Source organism: Capra hircus, chromosome 15 (genome assembly GCF_001704415.2).
Source record: "Capra hircus breed San Clemente chromosome 15, ASM170441v1, whole genome shotgun sequence".
Taxonomy (NCBI): Eukaryota; Metazoa; Chordata; class Mammalia; order Artiodactyla; family Bovidae; genus Capra; species Capra hircus.
Genome location: NC_030822.1, coordinates 4,025,257 through 4,041,844, shown reverse-complemented (window position 1 = coordinate 4,041,844; position 16,588 = coordinate 4,025,257). Strand labels below are relative to the sequence as shown.

Here is a 16,588-nt window from a genome sequence, read left to right as displayed (position 1 = left end):
GCCCACTGCTCATGACTTGTAATGCCATTTAATTCCCCTTTACTTTTGATTTGTTGAAGGTTAATGAGTGTTGACTATGGAGTCAGACATCCCTGTCTCTGAGACTACACTCAGCTCACCTGGGCCATCAGGCAAGTCGCTCAGCTTCCCTTAAGTCTCATGTTTTTATCTACAAAATGAGATGAATTATAAAACTTGCCCTTTGGAATTGTTGTGAGGACTAAATGGAATAATACATATGAAGGGTAAAACTCAGTACTTGCTGCTTAGAAGATGCTCATAACTATTGCTAAGAGTTTTAATAATTCAGAGTTAGAATATAGAAATGCTCTTCATAAACTTGATAAAATTTATCTTACTCTCTAATTAGAAGGAATGCAGATGATACCACCCTTATGGCAAAAAGTGAAGAGGAACTAAAAAGCCTCTTGTTGAAAGTGAAAGAGGAGAGTGAAAAAGTTGGCTTAAAGCTCAACATTCAGAACACAAAGATCATGGCATCCGGTCCCATCACTTCATGGGAAATAGATGGGGAAACAGTGGAAACAGTGTCAGACTTTATTTCTTTGGGCTCCAAAATCACTGCAGATGGTGACTGCAGCCATGAAATTAAAAGACACTTTCTCCTTGGAAGAAAAGTTATGACCAACCTAGATAGCATATTCAAAAGCAGAGACATTACTTTGCCAAAAAAGGTCCAACTAGTCAAGGCTATGGTTTTTCCAATAGTCATGTATGGATGTGAGAGTTGGACTGTGAAGAAAGCTCAGCGCTGAAAAATTGATGCTTTTGAACTGTGGTGTTGGAGAAGATTCTTGAGAGTCCCTTGGACTGCAAGGAGATCCAACCAGTCCATTCTGAAGGAGATCAGCCCTGGGATTTCTTTGGAAGGAATGATGCTAAAGCTGAAACTCCAGTACTCTGGCCACCTCACGCGAAGAGTTGACTCATTGGAAAAGACTCTGATGCTGGGAGGGATTGGGGGCAGGAGGAGAAGAGGACGACAGAGGATGAGATGGCTGGATGGCATCACGGACTCGATGGACGTGAGTCTGAGTGAACTCTGGGAGATGGTGATGGATAGGGAGGCCTGGCGTGCTGCGATTCATGGGGTCGCAAAGAGTCGGACACGACTGAGCGACTGAACTGAACTGATACTTACAGCATTTTGCCAACAAACATCCATATAATCAAAGCTATGATTTTTCCAGCAATCATGTACAGATGTGAGATCTGGGCCATTAAGAAGACTGAGCACCAAAGAGTTGATGCTTTTCAATTGTGGTGATGGAAAAGACTCTCAAGAGTCACTTGAAGATCATGGAGATTAAACCAGTCAATCCTAAAGGAAATCAACCCTGAATATACATTAGAAGGACTGATGCTGAAACTTCAATATTTGGCTACCTGGTTTTGAAGAGCTGACTCACTAAAAAAGACCCCGATGCTGCGAAAGACTGAGGGCAGGAGGAGAAGGGAGGAACAGAGAGTGAGATGGTTAGATGGCATCCCTGACTCAATGGACATGAGTTTGAGCAAACCCTGGGAGACAGCAAAAGACAGGGAATCCTGGTGTGCTGCAATTCTTGGGTCACAAAGAGAGTTGGACACAGCTTAGAGACTGAACAACAGCAACATTTACACACAGCTTTTTCTTTCTGCCTCCTCCCTCCCTCCCTCCCTTGTTTCTATAGACTGAAAGAAAGGCCCAGTATGAGAGCTGTGAGTTACGTTCTGTTGGGGCAAAATGAGGACTACAGCCTGGGAGACAGGATTTCTGATAGATCTGAGAAACTGCTCCAAAGAGGAACTTCTGCCTGACTTACAGTTTTGTTCTCTTATCTCTGGAAAAAGTTCAGTGTCTTGTTACGGGATAAGGTAAGTGTCATTCATGATTTTAGTGAAGGGGTCACCTGCAGTCATGCACACATTTTGGCAGAGGTTTGCTGCTAGTCATGAGCAAATTCGCCATTAATGAGTTTAGTGCTTTTCTGGATATGAAGAGATGTAATAACTGGCTCATAAAACCTTCTGCAAATATCTAACTATCTGAAGACCTGCCCTGCCAGTTTTTCCAAGAGTACAGAGTGCCTCATTCCTGTTCTCCACTGTATATTCCTTTCAGAGGGTATTGAATGTCAGCAGCTGCAGCGGCACTTGATTTATTCCTTGTAGAGATAGCTGTCAAGTGCCAATTTGTGGTTGACAAACTCCTTCTCTCCCCCCTTCCTTTCTCCTCTCCAGCTCCCTCCCTCCCTCCCTTCCTTCTGCACGTTGTCATTGAGCATCTCTGTCATGTTAGGCAGTCTCTACTCTTATGGATATTGCAGGTTACAGTGGAAAACTAAGGAATCACATAAATGGATGTCAAATTATACCTTTAGTAATTACTACAGAATATATCAAAAGGAGGCCTTGAATTAATGGGGAGGCTTCCCTAAAATCTTTACCAAGCAAAGGGCTCACTACTTGAAGTACGTAGAAACCAATACTATGGCACCAGCTTTTGAGAAGAGTTCTATTTTGAGGCCAGCTGGTGAGGAGACGTGGGGAGGGCTCAAATCTGTGTCTTTGATTTGAGATTCAGTCAAACATTATGAGTTGATGGAGGATGTATTAGTTGGCAGACATGTTGGTGAAGCAGGTTTCAATTAGTGGATTTTGTAACTTGTCCATTTATGATGGGATATGGTTGAAGCTTCAACATGGGATCTTCTAGGATGGAGAACCCTTCGCTTCTAAAAGGATTCTGGCATTCAAATTCCAGTCATGTCCTGATCCTTTGGTTCCCTGGAGGTGGTATGGAGACTTAGTTTTGGGGTGTTATTTGAGGTCAAAAATTCTTCCCTTGTGCCTACTTTGGCTGCCTGGGGCTGAAGCTGACGGAGGGACAATACAAGGTGGGGCAGGGTTCCTGGAGGAGGGCCAATGCTGGTAGTCTGTTGGCAATCACCAGGTTGCAGATTGCAACTTTATTCCAAGAGCAATGGGAATCCATTGAAGAATTTCAGGTAGGACTGTAACATAACTCTCATGAGTCATTTAGTTTAAATGGAAGGCTGCCCAGTTAAGCCATCTTTATCCATGTGGCCAGTGAGCAGAGGGCAGACATGATCCACAGGATTGATCATCTGAATTCAAACGCCATGCTCAGTGATCTGGGAAATTGTGAAAGTAATAGGCCTTCATGTCTTCCTCTGGGAAGTTTATTGAACAAGCTGTTAAAAAAAACTTCAGCTGAGTAAATTTGAAGACTTCATTGGCTTTATTCAATGACTTATGAATCAAGCAGTATCCCAGTTATTAAGCAGAAGGGAGTTCTGAGGGGTTGTGCAAATGGAAGGTTTTTATAGGAAGAAAGGAAAGGCAAGGAAGCCATCAGCAAAGTATATTTGGGGCAGACACCTTTTTTTTTTATGAGGGGGGAGGGATTACAAGGGTTTTATCATGCAGATAAATCTTTCCCTGGGCCAGGGGCAGGAATGGAGAAGGGGTAAAATGCAACAGATTATCACCACAGTGCCTACCCCAAATTCCAGACTAGTTGATTAAGATTGTATTTCTGGGGAAGGCTTTAAGTGCAATTCTGTCAGGTATTATAGAGGTTTGGTATCATGGGCTTTAGCACAAGTGACACTTTTGGGGCCTGTGGTTTTTCTCTTTAGCACCAGCACATCTGGATTATATTTCTGGATGTGTGCAGTAAGCCTCCTTCCAGAGGGCTCCGTACTTCTTCAGGGCCCTGCAAGAGGAGCAGACAAAATCATGAGTAGGTGAGATTCGGGTCAAAGGAGCTACTTCCTGGAACATTTGCTCTTTTACTTAATACTTTACAACGCTGTCATTTTCAGCTATATCTGAAAGGCCTCTTTCTATCTTACCCGGTGGAGGGAGTCAAATACACTCTGACTTATGTTTTAGAAGGTGAGTTCACATTTTCTATATGGAGGAGATTGAGATTTTCTTTTGTTGCATGCTTTTCTGTACCCCAAAGCATCATTTCCCTTTTCTCCAGCATTAAAAGAAAAAGCTCTGCTGAATCTCTATAAGATAAATCATATAACTATAAACCAACTCATCCTGTACCCACCTACCTCACCTACTTTATAAAGGGAAATATTTTTCTAGGCTCTGGTGATACAGGAGTGAATAGGAGTGATGAGAGTCTTATCCACCTGGAATTCCTGGTCTGCACTGGGAAACACGTATTACCCAATATGCTATTGAATCATGATTGTGATAAAGGTCAGACATGAAGAGAACCAAGCATTTCTCTTCTTCTCTACAGGTGTAGTCTTGGGGGCAAGGGAGGACTGAGATGAAGAAAAGACCTTTCAGGTGAGCTTTGGAGAGTGAATGGAACTTGAGAAGGTGACAGGAGGCGGGTGGCAAGTTGGAAGATATTCCGGTAAAAGAAAGGGTGACCAAGGATGGGTCATGGCAAGGGGCAGGGAGTTGTGTGGCAACTGTAGGGAGGTCAGATATCTGGAGGGCAGGAAAGGAGGAGGGCAATGGTAGAAAGTGAAGATGGATCACTCTTCAGGGATCTGATATGACTAGGTCTAGCCTTGCTGCATTATTTATTCATATTAATAGGATACTGTTTTTCTTTTTCCTAATCTTAAAAAAAAGTTGCAACCAAGGTTTTGGCAGTTAATTTGACAAGCACAGGATCCTCCAGGGAACTGTGAATGCTTCAGGATGAGTATGGATTCTCAGTTCCTGTAGGAAGAGTCACCCCTGTCTGTCCCACCAGACCCTGCAAGCATCTTAGTTTGCAACCCTGGACCAGATGATTTGAGAGTCCCTCCCACCGGATAAGTTCTAAAGCTCTGTGGGTGATACAGACAAATAACACAGAACCCTAGTTTATAAGAGGCTTGAAATTTAGTAGGGCATCAAGGTTATTTTCGCTAAAAAGTACCCAGAAGGCAGCAGGTAAATGGTAGGAATGACTGTTATCATTTCTGTGTTAGTGTTGTTCCGTACAGAGCCTCATGTCCATGCTGGGCACATGAATGCTCCTTAATAAATAGCTACTGGCTGAATGATTCATAAAGCAGTGAAGAGTCTGGTGACCAACAGTGAAGGGAAATGAGAGCTGTGGGTTGAGGGACTGTTATTACCTGAGAATATCTCCAAATGCCTTCAACATGGGCTTATTCACATATGGTAGTCCATGCTTGGCACACAGTGACTTCACCAGAGGTGCCACCTTGTGATAATTATGGCGTGGCATTGTGGGAAATAGACTAGGGAAACAGAGAAAGGAGATATAAAACTTCTCAGACCTAAGGAGAAACCCAAAGTTCCCTTTCCCCTTTTACAAAATAAAATGGTATCAGCCACACAGACCCAGCCTTGACCTTGCACAATACATTTGTTCTGGGAAATTAAACTTGCTGCCAGGCTCATCTCATCCCTTAAACCTCTACAAGCCTTGTGGGTGGCAAATGTTTAGGAAGAACTAAGAGAATATGTTTTAGCTCCATCGACTTGTTATTTTTGACCTGATCCAATGAAAGTAAATCATTTAGAACTTTCTACCATTTAGAACTACCTAGAGAACTGGAAATACTGAACTGCCCACCCTGCCCCTGCTAATCTCTGTCTTAGTCTCTCTTTCTACCTTCCTAGCAAGAATAGATTAATGTTTATTAAGTAATGGGAAATAACTAAAAGTCCCAGGAAAGGAATAAGAAGTGAGGAGAGATGATTTTTAATCCCAAGTTTTCATTAGTCTCCCAGATGATCGTCTCAGATGGAAACCTCTCCTTTAATGAAACTATGAGTAATAATCTTTTTGTTTTGTTTTGCTGAAATTTTCAAGCCCTAATATGAGAGATAGAATGAAAAAAAATTCCTTGTACAAATAAAGGTCTTGTTCTTTCTTTGACTATCATAGACTCACATGGTTAGACAAAGAGATGTGGAAAGCCTTTCCCCTGACACTCTGGGGAAATTGACTCTCAGTGTTTTAACTTGCATCAAGGTGTGAACTACCCATTTTCTCTCTGTAACTGACCCATTGGCAAAGTATTTCCAGATACCATGTATAAATTGCAGCAGGGACTCCACTTCATTAATTATTTTGTAAACTTGGCTCTAAAGACACAGATAAATAAATATTTGAATTATAGCATAGTTAAGTTTGAACACAAGTTGGTTACTCAAGTGTCCTGATTTTTCTTAGGTTTTGCCAACAAAGAAAATGCAAAGACATCACCATTTCCTAAGCCCATAGGAATCTGGAAACTGAGTCACTGATACTTTTCCAAGATTTCACTCCATTTACTTGCAATTGTGACACTTCCTTCATTTCTTTCTTCCCTTATCTATCATTGTCGTTAATTGAAAAATAGCATCCTTTAGAGAATCCTGGTTCATTTTTTCCCCTTAAGATTGTGAGTCTACTGCTCCTTTCTGGACTCTATAGAGGGCAGTTATTAGTAACAGCTCTTGCCCTTTATCATAAACTATTTCTGTTACTCACTGGTGCTCTATTTGGAAGTTCAAGTGCCCAGTGAACCAGTCATTGAAAAAGGAATGTTCAGCATTACAGGTGGCCAAGACCTGCGAAGAAAAAGCTTACATAGATATAAATGAACCCGTATCAAACAAGATATTTAGTTATTCTTTTGTTTATCCATCATTCAACAAGTGCTGATTGAGTACGTATTTTATGTAACAAACCATGCGGGATAAAAATAAGTCCCAGGTCTCAGGGACCTTACAATTATAAAGAAAATAGGCATTTTGCTAAGAAGTATTGATAAGGCAACAGATATGAAGAAGTGAATAGGATCTGACAGGACTAAGTCACTATCAGCCCTCAAAATCAGAAGACTAAGGTATCATGGGTAAGGACTTTGGCAGATGGAAGCGGGATTGCAGGACTCGTAGAAATTATAGGAGTTTGAATATTATTACCACAGAATAGACGTAAAGGACTTCTAAATGGGGAATAAAGCATGCAAGGGCTTAAATCAAGAGTTTTGGGCATAGAAATACATTTATTAATATATACAAGTAGCTTCCTTTTTAATCTACTGTATTTTATTTTGTACAAAGTTCATAGGATTCTTCAGACTACTTAGAATGCTTATGAATGTGACTTTTATTCAGTGCCTTTCTAAGATTTAATTTTTGTTAGGGTTGTTGCCATTTTGAATGGTATTTTTGCAGCTGCTTTATGTCAGGGTTCCTTGAGTGTACTTTAGAGCACCTTGGGGTCCCTAAGACACTTTCAGGGGATCTTCAAGGTCAAAATGATCCCCATAATACTTCTGAGACAGGATTTGCCTTTTTTATTCTCATTCATGCACGCTTATAGCATGGTTTTTTCCAGAGGCTGTTAAACATGGGATGATGTAATCACTCTGATGTTAACCTTTATCGGCTTTATCGTGTTATTTTAAAATTAATTAATAGATATTTAAAAACTCTCAGTTTCAATTTCAAATACAGTATCAGTGGATATAACCTCCAGCAACGAAAGCTCTTTTATGTTCTCAATAAGTTTTAAGAGTGGTTTCTTGACCAAAAAGATTGAGAATCACTACTGTGTGGAATGTCCACTGAATTTGCAAATGAGCATGGAGAAGGAAGCAGTATGATGACTGGATTCTCCAGTTAATCATGGCATAGCCAGTGTCAGGCTTAGGAGGCAGTGGTATTCTGCATGGGTCATGAATCTTTTAATCGTTAACAGCATGCTTGCTGAGAATACTGAGTCTCCTCTCTGGGCCCCACTATCTGTACAATGAAATGAGGGGGATTCCAGGGTTCTCCCTTCTGTTATTCTAGGAGTGTGAGATTCATTGAAAGATCATATCATGTTGAGGCAGGTTTAGTAAACCTTGCCTGTAAAGTGCCGCCCAGTAACTGTTTCAATTCTGCATCACAGCTACGCAGTTCTGCTGTTTTAGAATGAAAACTATCATAGAGAATACGTAATGTATGAGTGTGGCTGTGTGCCAATAAAACTTAAAAAAATAAAATAAAAACTGGGCTAGATTGTCCCTTGGACTGTAGTTTATTAAGCCTTGGTTAAAAGCCAAGGTTCTGAAATCAAACTGCTAAGGTTTTAAACCTGCTTCTAGGGAATTTCCACTGGTCCACTGGTTAAGACTGTGCTCAACACAGGTTTGATCCCTGGTAGGAGAACTAAGACCCTGCCTGCCGCACAGTGTGGCCAAATAAATAAACAAAACCTGCTTCTGCCACTTAGCTGTGTGACCTTGCACAAGTTGTGCAGCTTCTTCATACCTCAATGTTATCATCTGCAAAGCGGGAATATTCCGAGCATGTAGGTACATGTAGCTACATCTCATGTAGCTACGTGCAAAGCAGTTGACAGTGCCTGGCCCCTGGCAAGCCTCCAATAAACATTATTTGAGGTAAGCAGACAGTAATCAGAGTGCTTTGGTGGATGTTTTCCCGGAACAGCATTATTACCTGAGAGCTGAACCAGTCCCGCTTCTCCTCTTTGCTTATTTTCATTGGTATGTGGCTCATCTGGGTAACATATGCAATCCAGGGACTTTCCAAAAACCTTAAGAGAATAAGAAGATATGATCACTCCTTGGGGAGTCTAAGTTCCAGTCACTGGGCTTGCGTAACCACGGGCAGATCTGGCTGAGCAGTAGAGGAAATGGCAGTGACTCAAAGGTTCCATCATGTGGTGGTGGTTTGTTCTTCATTTTTGCAGACCTTTTATATCTAAAGATGGCATACTAGGCATTCAGTCACACTACCTGTCTTGCAGCCTACTGGACCAGAGCAGTGTCCCCAGTGTTTTCTGTAGGCATTGGTGCTAGGCTCAGAAGATACCTAGATAACTGAAGGTCAGGCTTCCCTGGTGGCTCAGTGGTCAAGATTCCATCTGCCAATGCAGGAGATCCAGGTTTGATTCCTGGGTTGGGAAGATCCCCTGGACAAAGAAATGGCAACCAACTCCAGTATTCTTGCCTGTAAAATCCCCAGAGCAGAGGAGCCTGGCAGGCTACAATCCATGGGGTCACAAAAGAGTCAGACATGATTTAGCAACTAAAGCAACAACAAATTAAAGATATATGCAAAGTGATTAACAGCTTGGCTGTTGTCATCAGATAGAACTGAGTATAAGCTCTGATTTGGCACTGCCACTGGCCCTTATTTGCTCTTGAGTAAGGGATTTAATTTCTCTGAACTTTAGTTCTCTTATCATAAAAATGAAATTGATACTATCTACATTGCCTGGTTGTGCATTTTTGATTACATCAAATAAGATAATGCATGTAAAGTGAATGAAGTTGCTCAGTTGTGTCTGACTCTCTGCGACCCCATTGACAGTAGCCCATCAGCACTTCCATCCATGGAATTTTCCAGGCAAGAATGCTGGAGTGGGTTGCCATTTCCTTCTCCAGGGGTTCTTCCTGACCAAGGGATTGACCCGGGTTTCCCACAATGCAGGCAGGCGCTTTACTGTCTGAGCCACCAGGGAAGCCCACAAGGTAAAGCCTTTAGCAAATTGCCTGATGCATAGTAGCTACCGTTATTTTATTAATAGTAATGCAAATGAATGAGGAAGGAATACATTGGGAAGTTGAAGAGGGTTATTCAGTTTAAAGTCATTTTGATTTGGGGAAAATCTGTAGTTGTAAAATAAATTTAAAAAGATTGGCCTCCTGTTATCTTTGGTAAGAATTATGATGTCCAGCTCGATTACAGTTTGAAGGACTTGGTGATCAGGCAGAATACAGTTGACCTTTAAGAAACATGCAGGTCCACTTAAATATGGATATTTTTAAGAAAACACACAGTACTACAAGATTAGTGGTTGCTTGAATCCACAGTTGTGGAACCACATATATGGATAGATGACTATGGGTCTTGAATATCTTTGGATTTTGGTAACTGAGGTGGGTCCAGGGACTAATCCTCCTCAGATGCTGAGGGACTACTATATTGTAATTGGGAATTAATCACATGGGAAAAAAGGCAAGACTGGGCAAATGCAGTTTCCCAGAAACTCATTCAACTATTTCAGCTGTTTTATCCCACATTTTCTTGAAGTGTCTCAGCTACAAGAATGCAGTCTGGTGTCATAAACTGCAAACCTTTGCTAATCATAAATAGATCAAGTAAGAAAGGTAAGAGGACCATCCAGGCAATAAGTGTAGGATAATATTATTGTTTTCTTACTTGACTAAATATATGAGCATCATGGTTCCGAAGATTCCACAGAAAGGACCGAATGTGATGAAATAGCGGATATAAAATGAGATGGCCCAGGCAATGTCCTGCAGAAAGAAGTGCTTGAAAGTTAAGCTAGTGGAAATAAAACTGGTTAAGTCTTATATCCTTATACTCAAGGAAGCTGCATCTGGAAAGGATCAAGCAGTTACCCTTCCCCTTTTCTACCAGCCTGATCTAGCTCTAGAGAAGGAATCGAGTTACTCACCTCCCAGTGCCTTCTGCGGCACATCTCTAGAATAGACCCCAGGTTGAAATATACTGGTATGACAAAGGGGGAAACTGAAAAAAAGAAGAAGAAAAAAAAAAACAGCAAGAAGATAGTGAACACATGAGTAGATTGATCCCTAGTGGGAGGTGATCTCCTAGCATGCTGCCCCTGGAGTATTGCCCCTGAGAAGGATGCATGGTGGAGATCCACAACCACATCCTGGATTCTGCTGGGCTTTCAGAGTCTCTGAGGGTGAACTGGGCCTTCGGTTCAAGCTCCCTTAAGGAGACTAGGGAAGCTTTGAAGATCTGAGTCATTCCATGAAGGCATCCTGGAAGGGCTTCTGCTGTGAGCTTTCAAGTTTTCTCAAGGTCCCTGGAATCCGTCAGTTCTTCACGATCCTTCATGTTGGGCCCTGTCACAATATGTTGAGGTGGCAGATGCAGAGCATACCTGCATCTCCCCCAGGACCAGTGAAGTTGCCTGGAGCAGGTAGGAGTAATATGCAGACCCTTCAGGTTTTGACAACTCTCTTCTTAATCAAAATTTAGTCAGATGCTCTGAGTCCCCGTCCTAGCTAGGCTTCAAACGTGACCCATAGATTTTCAGAGTCTGCAAACTGTCAGCACAAATGATTTTCTCCACCCTACACGCTAAGAAACTCACACAAATGCTAGAAATAGTTTCTAAGAACAATTTAAGGCCGTGCTCCTGGGATGTCACTGACACCTTAAAGTCCCTGCCTGAGAAAGTTCAAGACTGTCTAAAGAACTTAATGCTTGTTCAGTAGGCTTCTGACCTTTTCTTCAATCATTTGTTAGAAAACTTACAATTATAAAATTCTTAATCTGTCCCTCTGAGATGGATCTTCTCTGACCCAGAAATGTTTTTCTCAAGGACTTGGGAGTTATCCCTTTGATATACAATCTTTGAAGATTGGGCTCTGTCCTGCAGCCTCTGGGAGGGTGGGAGTTTGACTTTGATAAGCACCAGTGAGAAGCCACGGGTGGCTTAACCACTTGACCAGCTTCCCCTCCCTTTATCCTCTTTCCCTGATTCCCATTAGCATGTCCCAGTGTTTTAAAAGTCTCCCGCCTTTCATTTCTGGAGAGTTGAGCTCAGCCTATACTGAATTACCTTTCCCTACTACAGGAATCTGTATGAAATCTGTCTCGCCACCTTTATGAAGTGTCAAGCCTCATCTCTCTCTGACAGGTTGAGTATGACTCATTTGTACCTGTCATACTACGTTGAAGACATTTGAAAGAAAATGACAAAATGAAACAGCTCCTGAGGATGATGTGGTTTGTAAGCTGGGCATTCTGCAGCGAGCTACAGTATTTATCCATTCCTCACAAGCTAAGGCTGTTTACTACACACAGGAGGAGAGTTCAGACAAGAGATTCCAACAGTTTTTTCTTATGTGAATATACATCTGTCTGGCCTGAAAGAGTTCCCTTTCAAACTGGGGCACCAATGTCCTCCACATCCTTTTTGATCATGAAAGGGAATAACTGCATTAGGAGAAGTCCTCAGAATTCTAGCCCTGGAAGAGGCTACAGTGGTGGTTGAGCCTTGTGTCTCAGAAAATGGACTTACAGGCTATCCTGGTCAGGCACGAGACAGATGACCCTTGGTGGCCAATGTTTGGGCAAGCCAGATCGTCTGTAACAGTTTCTGAATCTTAACACTGTTGGCATTTTAGGGTCAGATAATTCTTTATTGTTCAGGGCTGTTCTGTGTACTATAAGACATTTCATAACATCCCTGGCTTCTGCCCCATGGGTGTCAATACCATTCTTCCCTCTTTGTTGCGATAATCAAAAGAGTATCTATACGGTGTCAAACGTCCCACTGGGGGCAGCAATGCTCTTAGTTGAGAGCCACTGATCTATAGGAAATGTTTGGAATCTTTCCTAATTTGGGTTTCTTTTCCAAATGAGTAAGCGTGTTTCAGATGAGCATATTTTGGGGTCCTAAACTTTTCTTCGTGAGCAATCATGAGTTTGACTTGGTTAAGAGCAAAACACTTTTGCTTCTAATATTTGTATTGTTATTAGCATTATTCAGCTACTCTATTTTCTCTCAAGCCTAGAACATATCCCGACCTGTCTTATTAAATGTGTGTGTGTGTGTGTGTGTGTGTGTGTGTATCTGTCCACTAAAATACCTTCTACAGCTGTATGTAAGCTGTGGGAATAGTCAACTTTCTTCCACACAGAAGCTCTATAGCTGACTTTTATTCATGAGACTCTGCTTTTCCTGGCACCTACTGTCAGTGCTTGAGCGTTCTTTTCCTGTTTTTCCTCCCTATCCATATACCACTGTCATTTTCTTCTTGATAAGTATTGCATTTAGTTTATCCAGGACGAGAGTCACAGACACCAGACCCCTCGATTGGCATCCTGCCTCCCATCCTTCTTGGACCATCACCTTCCCTGTACAGTAGCCAGAGTGATGAGATGCCCATTAAGAATGCTTAATCTCTCTTCTGTTTTCCTCTTCAGATTCCACCCAAGTAAGTCTGAAATAAAACAGGCTGCTTTTTCGTGGCACAAGGCCTGGGATCGTCTCTCTGTGGGAGCATTTCAGTCATGCCTTCTGGCTCGACAGCTGTTTGCTTCCAGGAAACAGGGTGATAAGGATTGTGGCTCTCTGGTGACTCACCCAGGCAGAAGATCAGGTGCTGCTTCTCGTAGTCGAAGAATTTGATTCTGTTCTTGCCATACTGAGTGGAGAGAGAATAGAATGCAAGTAAGAACAATATAGACTTCTGTTATACTCAAGGTTGTGTGTATGTGTGTGTGCGCACGTGTGTGTGTCTGTGTGCATGCATGAGTGTCTGTATGTGTGAGTGCGTGTGTGTGTCTGTGTATGTCTGTATGTGTGTGTGTGCATGTGTGTGTGCATATGTGTGTGTGTCTGTGTGCATGCATGTGTGTCTGTGTGTGTGTGTGTGTGTCTCTGTGTCTCTGTGTGTGTGTGTGTGTGTGTGTGTAGAATCTCTATGGAAAGAGCCATCTGTTCAGAGTTCATTTACTGTCAAAGTGAAGGCACTGAGGAACCAGAACTGAAGGGGAAGGAAATATTGTGGTGCCTTTTTCTTTATTTAAATGTGGGCAATTCTTGCAGGGATGGTTTATTCCACTTGCAGATGACACCACCCTTATGGCAGAAAGTGAAGAGGAGCTAAAAAGCCTCTTGATGAAAGTGAAAAAGGAGAGTGAAAAAGTTGGCTTAAAGCTCAACATTCAGAACACAAAGATCATGGCGTCTGGTCCGATCACTTCATGGGAAATAGATGGGGAAACAGTGGAAACAGAGTCAGAATTTTTTTTTGGGGGGGCGCTCCAAAATCACTGCAGATGGTAACTGCAGCCATGAAATTCAAAGACGCTTACTCCTTGGAAGAAAAGTTATGACCAACCTAGATAGTATATTCAAAAGCAGAGACATTACTTTGCCGACTAAGGTCCATCTAGTGAAGGCTATTGTTTTTCCTGTGATCATGTATGGATGTGAGAGTTGGACTATGAAGAAGGCTGAGCACTGAAGAATTGATGCTTTTGAACTGTGGTGTTGGAGAAGACTCTTGAGAGTCCCTTGGACTGCAAGGAGATCCAACCAGTCCATTCTGAAGGAGATCAGCCCGTGGGATGTTCTTTGGAAGGAATGATGCTAAAGCTGAAAGCTCCAGTCCTTTGGCCACCTCATGCAAAGAGTTGACTCATTGGAAAAGACTCTGATGCTGGGAGGGATTGGGGGCAGGAGGAGAAGGGGATGACAGAGGATGAGATGTCTGAATGGCATCACGGACTCGATGGACATGAGTCTGAGTGAACTCCAGGAGATGGTGATGGACAGGGAGGCCTGGCGTGCTGCGATTCATGGGGTCGCAAAGAGTCAGACACGACTGAGCGACTGAACTGAACTGAACTGATTGTTTATTATTATTCTCATGGGAGCCATTTTAAAATTTTTGTCCTGGTATAAATAGAATGGTGATGGAGGAGAAATATTTCTGAGATGTTTTCAAGGTCTTCTTCAACCTATGTGCTTAAAATTCTGTTTGAAGCTCAGTCTGCTTGTATCCATTTATCCATTTAACAGATATTTGTTGAATAGTTACATTATAAAGCGCATAGTCATAACTCTGTTATCTACTTCATCTTTCATCCTTTAATTCCATCATGGATCTCATGCTGTGGTTTACTCATTTTAAGGCTTGATAATATATAATCTTACCACTGGGAAATTGATTCATTTCCTAGGAGTCTTCTTAGTTAATTTAGTCTGTGCCCAAATGCACAAAGGCAGCAAATATCTTGAGAGGAGGCATAGAAGTAATGGTTTATCTCTATAACCTAAGAGACGCTTGATAAACGTTAGTTGAAGGAATTAATGAATAAATGATAATTCAACCCCCCTCTATAATTTTACCTTATGTTCAGTTAAAATACTGTGAGCCATGTTTAATTTTTTGCTTTTCCCATTCTTTTGATAACTTCCCTTCTATATATTTCTTCTGTTATTTAGATATTAGACTTGACCCTTGGTTCTCTTACTATCATAAATAAAAATAAATGTCATGGTGATAAAGTAATGATAGTTATTTGCAGTTACTCCCAAGCTTCTGGATATTTAAGTGGTAGGAAACTTGAAAGAGGGAGTTGGTGGAGAATTTTGGAGAGTTGGCAAATGTAGGTGAAGGATTGATTTATGAGTATGGTTCCAAAGGAGAAGTCTAACTTTTCCAGAGAATGAGCACAGGACCTGGCCCTAGAGGATTTAAATAATACTTGTCAAAGGAATGAATGTTTGAAGAAAGTGGTAGAAAGACTGACAGTAAAATGGGAAGAACAGAAACGTCTAAGGCTTATCAGGATTAGTTGTGCTGCAAAACAGCTGAATTTAGAGATTAACTGATTGTAAGTAATGTGGTGTGCATTGGCTTTGAAATTACAGTAAATAGAAACCTAAGCCTCAAGGGATATGTCTCTCGAATGATGGAGAAGTGATGATGTCTCCATCCTCTGTGAAGAGGCAGCATGTGAACTGAATACAGTTCTACAGAAGGGACTTCTGGAGGGGGCCAGGCTGCCTCATGAACTCCAGTGAGACAAATCTCCATTGCTGTGAGGGAATGAGGAGAGAAGTCAAAATGTCATAAGTTTAGTGATCAGCCAAGGAGTTCACAGGGATTCCCTGGTGGCTTCAGCCTGTAAAGAGTCTGCCTGCAATGTGGGAGACCCAGGTTTGATCCCTGGAGAAGGAAATGAAGAATACTCCAGTATTCTTGCTTGGAAAATCCCTACAGTCCATAGGGTCACAAAGAGTCAGACAGGACTGAACAACTTCACTTTAGGAGTTTGCAAACTTCGGAGAGCTCTGACTTGTTTGTGGAGTCATTGTGAAGAACAACTGACTGAAGAATGCAGTCAAGGTTTCTTTCTTTCTCTTATTTTCTTTATATCTTGGCAGGAGACTTTTCCTAAATTTGAAGAATTTCCAAACTGGGAAAACCTATTTTGAGAAAGTTGCACAATTCTGGTTACGACAAAGTCCGCACAGCAAGTGACCAAGCTACACTCCTTTGTTTTTAGAAAGCTCCTAAATTCTTCCAGAAGGAAACAGAGCCTCTTCCTAAGCACTTAATTCTCAGGATCCATCATTTCTTCTCAAGGAAAGATACCTTTCTGTGGTTATCCTTCTGCCTTCTATCTTGAAAGCAGACTCTAAAAATCTTGGTAATAATCCTTACGTGCTGGTTTTTAAGCTGAGGTTTAAGAAAGTCAACAGCTGAGATATCCTGGAGTTTGCCTTCCTTTTTCTTTTCCTTAAGAAATCTGAATTAGAGGCGAGGTCCTGTGTATTATGAAGCATTTGAGCTGAGTTTCATGTATAAATGAACCAAAACGAACCTAAACTAAAAATAACAGCTTAGTTTCCTCCAACAGCTTGAATTAGTTGACATAACTAGATATATAGATGTTTCATGATTTAGCACTTGTTGAATGTACTGCCATGCCTTCTATGTGATTTAGCCTGAATGACTTTTAAGATCATTAAGTCATTCATTCCACATTTTCTTCTTTTCGTACAACACCAGATTCACTTATTTAAAATCTATATCCTGCAGAT

At 41.6% G+C, this 16,588-nt stretch overlaps 1 protein-coding gene across 1 annotated transcript in view; it reads right to left on the bottom strand.

The window, feature by feature from the left end:
- LOC108637647 (fatty acid desaturase 2-like protein FADS2P1) overlaps positions 3,372-16,588 on the bottom strand; it is a 42,565-nt gene continuing 29,348 nt past the window's right edge. The window contains exons 6-12 of the mRNA XM_018059082.1: positions 13,115-13,175; positions 10,445-10,518; positions 10,186-10,283; positions 8,458-8,554; positions 6,494-6,573; positions 5,127-5,252; positions 3,372-3,742 (exon numbers count right to left, since the gene is read on the bottom strand). Of these exons, the coding sequence (XP_017914571.1) occupies positions 3,682-3,742; positions 5,127-5,252; positions 6,494-6,573; positions 8,458-8,554; positions 10,186-10,283; positions 10,445-10,518; positions 13,115-13,175 (597 nt within the window). The 3' untranslated portion in view covers positions 3,372-3,681. The remainder of the gene's footprint in view (positions 3,743-5,126; positions 5,253-6,493; positions 6,574-8,457; positions 8,555-10,185; positions 10,284-10,444; positions 10,519-13,114; positions 13,176-16,588) is intronic.